The sequence below is a fragment of the Argopecten irradians genome, chromosome 11 (genome assembly GCF_041381155.1).
Source record: "Argopecten irradians isolate NY chromosome 11, Ai_NY, whole genome shotgun sequence".
NCBI lineage: Eukaryota > Metazoa > Mollusca > Bivalvia > Pectinida > Pectinidae > Argopecten > Argopecten irradians.
This window is the reverse complement of record NC_091144.1, coordinates 16,916,836-16,922,835: the sequence shown is the minus strand read 5'-3', so window position 1 is coordinate 16,922,835 and position 6,000 is coordinate 16,916,836. Positions and strand designations below refer to the sequence as shown.

At 36.5% G+C, this 6,000-nt stretch overlaps 1 protein-coding gene across 1 annotated transcript in view; it reads right to left on the bottom strand.

Annotated features, from left to right (window-relative positions):
• Positions 1–640, bottom strand: part of LOC138334833 (ATP-dependent DNA helicase RecQ-like) — a 19,545-nt gene extending 18,905 nt beyond the window's left edge. Inside the window, exon 1 of the mRNA XM_069283597.1 lies at positions 315–640. Within this exon, the coding sequence (XP_069139698.1) occupies positions 315–541 (227 nt within the window). The 5' untranslated portion in view covers positions 542–640. The remainder of the gene's footprint in view (positions 1–314) is intronic.
• Between the last annotated feature and the right edge of the window lie 5,360 nt (positions 641–6,000).

The window sequence follows — 6,000 nt, the reverse complement described above, 5'->3', positions numbered from 1 at the left end:
TAAATTTTAACGTAACAAAAAAAAAAAAAAAAAATACATATGTAGGTAAATTTAGTTAAAATCTTAACAGTAGATGTCATGATTGCTAAAGGGGGGGGGGGGGGGTTAAAATAATTGAAGAAGTGATCAAATCATCATACATGGAATTAAACTTTTTATTAGAAACAATTTTCTAACATTGCATACTACATATATTACCACAGTTTTCAATCTAGTCATATCTGCACATTATCTGTTTTTGTATTTTACACTCTTGAGACTTATAATGAGATCATGTCATACACACACATACATTTTGTATCAAATATACATACCACTGCAAAACCGTGTGCGCTTCATCCACTACTACGGCCCCCAATCTCTGGCGATATACTTCCAACAGCAACAAGCCTCTCCCCATCTCTTCACCAAGTAACCTTTCTGGGCACGCATATACTACTGAGAAATCTCCGCTAAATATGGACGCTTTTTCCTCGTCATCTTTACCAATATAGGTGGATCTGATCCCTAATGCAGACAGAAACTCCGACTGTTCCTTCATGATACTAATCAAAGGTGAAAATACAAGCACCAACTTTTCAGTCAACACTGGTATAGCCTGATAGCACAGTGACTTGCCGCTTCCAGTTGTAGTCGACAGGAAAACGTCCTTACCAAGTAGGATAGTCGATAAAACTTCCTTCTGGTGTGTATTGCAAGAGGTCCCCCCCAAACCTCCGAACCAATATTTTTCTGAACCCTTATGACCCACTGATCACAAATCAAAATGTTAACATTGCATAAGTTGGGATGAACTTCCGGTTATGACGTCATAAAGATGGCCGCCATCTCGAATTTCACTAAAAATTGAAAAATAGTCATAACATTGACATTTTTCAACCGAAGTAGACAAATGAGGTATCAAAATGACCACAATCGAACAACACATACACATCAGGACCAAAAAATCCAATATATGTAGTGACTTCTACGCAGGAAATGAAAAAATCTGATTTTAAGCTCAAAAGTGGTGATTTTTCAGCAATTTTTTTCATATTTGGCTTGATGCAGCACAAATGTTTCCCAACATCAAACTATTATTTCTAATAAGTGTTTTGACCACTTATCAATCAGATTATGCAACAAAAACAACAAAAACCAATGTTAACATCGTATAAGTTCCGGTTATGACGTCATCAAGATGGCCACCATCTCGAATTCCACTTAAAATGAAGAATAGTCATAACACTGATATCTTTCAACTAAAGTAGACAAATGAGGTATCAAAATGACCACAATAGAACGACAAATACATATCAGGACCAAATAATCCGATATATGTAGTGATTTGTACGCAAGAAATGAAAAAATAAGATTTTAAGCTCAAAAATGGTGATTTTTCAGCAAATTTTCCATACGTGGCTTGACGCAGCTAAAATGTTTCCAAACAACAAATTATTACTCGTAATCAGTTATTTAAACTCCTATCAATCAGTAAAAACAACAACAACAACAGCAAAAATATATAGAAAAGCAAAAAAGAATTATTGTTATACCCTCAATTTTGCAGATTAGCAGCCTCTCAAAAATAATTATTATAGCACAACACCTACTGATAGCGTAACAAATGTAACCAGAGCTACACCTGTGTTTCCGTAAATATCATTAACAATTTCCAAAACATTTGTGTCTTTGAAAATGTATTTGTCTACTTCGGTTGAAAAATATTGGTTCGGAGGTTGGGGGGGGGGGGGGGGGGGGGGGGCATGTGGGACCCTCCTAGCCCATGGCCTATATAGGCTGTCGATAGAAATATTCACTGCCTATGCCGAACAGCGTTTGCAAGCGGGGCTTTGATTGGTCGAAGCCTTTTTTCACAGCTGGAAAATTTTTCGCGACACTTTAATAACGTAAAGCACTGATTGGCTTAGAAGGGTCACGTGACCGGCCTCACTCCAGAAAATCTCGCAGGATATATCAGAGGTACTGACAGAGTGAAATGAAGGGAAGTAACTCTGATGGATGAGAATGGTGAGCAATACGTGTATGTTTTATGTTTATATCTTTCTTTCATTAGGTAGTTAATTACATTACTATGTAAATATGTTGCAACTTTGGAAAAGAACCTGTACATACCTGAGCCAAGATGTTAGTTAGTTAGCTCAGGGGGTATTGTCTTCATTGAACACACTACATGTACAGTAATACTTGGGGGAAAATGCAATAAAATTCTTGCATAAATTTTCAAATGAAATAAAGCAGATTTTCACAAGATAATTAGATAATCTAAGTTTAATATTGAAATTATTATTTCATTTTTTATTGTTTGGAACACAACCACATGGGGAAGTCTAGAACGTAGACTTTATTTTACTAGTTAAAATTATACAGGTACATACAGATGTAGGTAGGCTTTCGTTATAAACGGACCCCTTGGAGATGGATTTATTAGGTAACGATGAGGTTTTCCTACATGCTGTGACGCTTGACTGATCATCATATCAGGTCAGGTGTTACATTTGGTATTTGGGTAGGGAATGGCCCCATGGAATGGGTCGAATGGCGGTAACGTGGAAAATTAAAGGCCCCGGTGGTCATAACAACAGACCTACAGGTATGTTCCTGAAGAAAGTTACAGGTACACTATCTAAATATTTGGTGCAATTATTACAAAACAATATACATGTATCCCCATTTGTGTCTGTATGTTAGTATGTCTATGCATTGGGTATATACATAATTAAGTAATGATACGATTCAGAAGTGTAAAATAAAAATTTACTGGATTAAAATAAAAACCAGTAATTCAGTATTATGTGTGTAAAAGCACTTAAATAGATTGACAATTAAAATGTTTCTGGACACATTATCCGTTTCCACATTATGAAATTCATGGACGTGCTCACCCAGGCCGCCGTCGCCGGCTTTCGGTCTCCTCACCCATACCTCCGTCCCCAGTGTATTCACTATTTCATCAAATCACCACTGAATTACACATAAAATTTCGTTACAAATTAATTAATCTACAAACATCTAACATCAATTATGTATCTTTACACACACTTTTAAGTACGTAAAACCACCGCATGCTCCGTATTTTTTTTATTAAACCTAGATTATCACCCACGCACCTACTCGCATGACTTATGTGGCTTAGCTTGAACGAATCGTGCATCCTTGGCTTCAATCAACACATTTCATCGGTAAAATGGAAATCACTCTACATGCAAAAATTGTCGGTTTTTAATTTTCCTCTCAATATCTGTGTCTATGATCGCATCGAAAAAATCTAAACAACTACCGTCGGCCATTTTCTCGCTTCGAGCTTCCCCCTAGGCCGTCTAAGCGCCCCCTAAGTCAGAGGTACGCACCTCCTGCGCACCCCGATACCGTTAACCTTCTCCACGGTGCTTCTGTGGTGTCTTCTTCTTATAGTAGACACAATTCCATCGATGTCGATGATTGCATTGTGTGGATTGGCAGGGGCGTGATTGTGAAAAAAAGTTATTAACAGTGATTGTGAAGGTGCATGTTATTTTTTAGTGTATATTTATAAGATAAAAATACGATTTTAGGGAGTGGGGTTTAGGTCTTCAAGTTCTGTTTTTAATACAACGCGACTGGCGTTTGTATTAATGCTATCCGATTTACTATTAATGTGTAGGACTGAGTAGGACTTACCATACAATGACATCTAGTGGTGACCTCCTGAACCATTTCATACATATTAAACTTCCATTCATAAATTCCCTATTCATTTAATAATATTCCTTTGGACCAATCAGTAGTCATGGGAAGACTGCCTTCTGATTGGTAGAATACACAGAGTGTTATATAATACATAGCCCATCTAGGTCAACTGTTGCCTGCTGGTGACTCCTCTGTCCAATTTACATAATCTCTGTTAATGATAATTCAAATTGGACTTACTATCTAAGGCTAATAGACATATGAGTTTTAAAGTAAACTAATCATATGCCCTTTTTGTGTTCTTTAAAATGAATGTTAAACACAGACCTGAGATAAAGGCAAAATAACTTTAAGGCTGCCCTCATATGTGCATGGTTTTACCAAAATAAGTATGTGCAACATTAGAAACAAGAGTATATTAAGGATAAAAACTCATTTTAATGAAGACTTGTTTTCTTTGTAATTTTCATGAAGGAACTTTAATTAAGGAAAATGTCAAACAAAACATATGTATTTTCTGTGATCAGTTTTCTGTGAATAATTGATATTAAAGTCTTTATATTATGGTTTATATATTTTGATTTTGGAAATTCATTTGATTTCATTCTATTGCAGTACTTTAAGTACTTTGATTAGGATATGTGACTTGAAGACCTCTAGTGTATACTTTGTACTGTAGCCACCGGTAGGATGTTCCATTGTTTAATTGTGTGTGGAAAAAATGAATGTTTGAATATGTCCTTGGTGGCAGCTATATGTCTATATGTGAATGGGTGTGATTGTCTCGTCCTGTAGTCTGTCAGATGAAGAATTTGACTATAGTCTATTGCCAAATGATTGTGTATGATTTTATAAAATGATATTAAACGTGTTCTTGTTCTGCGTGTTTGTAGTGAGGTCCAGTTTGAGGTTTTCCATCATGTCTTGTACTGAACTTGTGTTGTGGTATCTGCTTGTTGTGTAGCGTGCTGCTCTGCGTTATGTTTTTTCGATTTGCATGCTTTGATTTGTCTGTCGGGGGTCCCATACGGAGGAAGCAGTACTCCAGGTTGGGTCTGACTATGGATTTGTGCGTTTGTTTGAGATGTCGAGGACGTTACACTTGTCAGGATGGAAGGACATTAACCAATCTTCCTCCCAACTACTTGCTGCGTCTAGATCTTCTTGTAATTTATGTGAATCTTGCGTGTTATGTATGGTTTTGGATATTATGCTGTCATCTGCAAAGAGTCTGAAGGTGCTGTGTCTGATGTATTCTGGGAAGTCGTTTATGTATATATGAGAAAGAGTATTGGGCCCAAACAGGTTCCTTGAGGTACTCCTGACGTAACTGGTATTTTTTCTGATTATTTCCCTTCAAATACAACTATTTGGGTGCGGTGTGATAAGAAGTCTGTAATCCATGTAAGTGTTTGTCCTGTAATACCGTAATATTTGAGTTTGAATTGTAGGCGTTGGTGCGGTACATTGTCAAATGCTTTGGTGAGAGATTTTGTGAATATTTTTGTGAGAATGGGTGCTGTTACGTCTTTTAGTTCTTTGAGTATTTTCCCATGTATTTGGTCTGGCCCTGAAGCTTTATGTGGGTTTATGTTTTCTAAGAGTTTTGTAACTCCCAAGCATGTTATGCGTATTTGAGGCATAATGGGGTGTGGTGATTGGCCTTTGTTTGTTATGTTATGGTTTTGTTCTGTTTGTGAATGCTTTTTGAATCTGTTGATTGAGAACGTTTGCTTTTGTAGTGGTGTCTGTTACGAGTTGATCATCTTTACGTAGGGCTGTAATATCAGTGTTTTCTTTTCGAGTTGTTTTGATGTAGCTAAATAATTTCTTAGGGTTATATCGTTTGTGAGTTGTTGGGGTTGTTTGTTCGTCTATAGGGAAATCTTTAATCTTTTTTTCTAAGTAAGAACGGTATGAATATCTGTTTTGTACCTCTGCTTTTAGTGTTTTGTATAATTGTGTTAGTTGGTGATTTGAGCGACATTTGGCGTGAAATCTTTTGGATTTGTTGATGAGTCTACGTAGAGAGTTTGTTATGCATGGAAGTTTACGTCTGTATGTCAAGTGTTTTTTGGGGTATGTTCTTTTCCACTGATTTGTGTAGTGTATATTTGAATTTGTTCCATGGTGAGTCCGCAGTTTCATTTGTTTGTTGCTCTAGTGATTCATGCTGTTCATTTAAATCTTGTCTAATTTGTTCCCAGTTGGCTTTGTTGTAAATGTATTATGTTTTTGGGTTATTTTCTTGATCTCTTAGGTCTAGGACCTAATCTCAGCCAAAGATCGAATTGGACAAGATCATAAAAATCCATTACCAGGAAAAGCTTG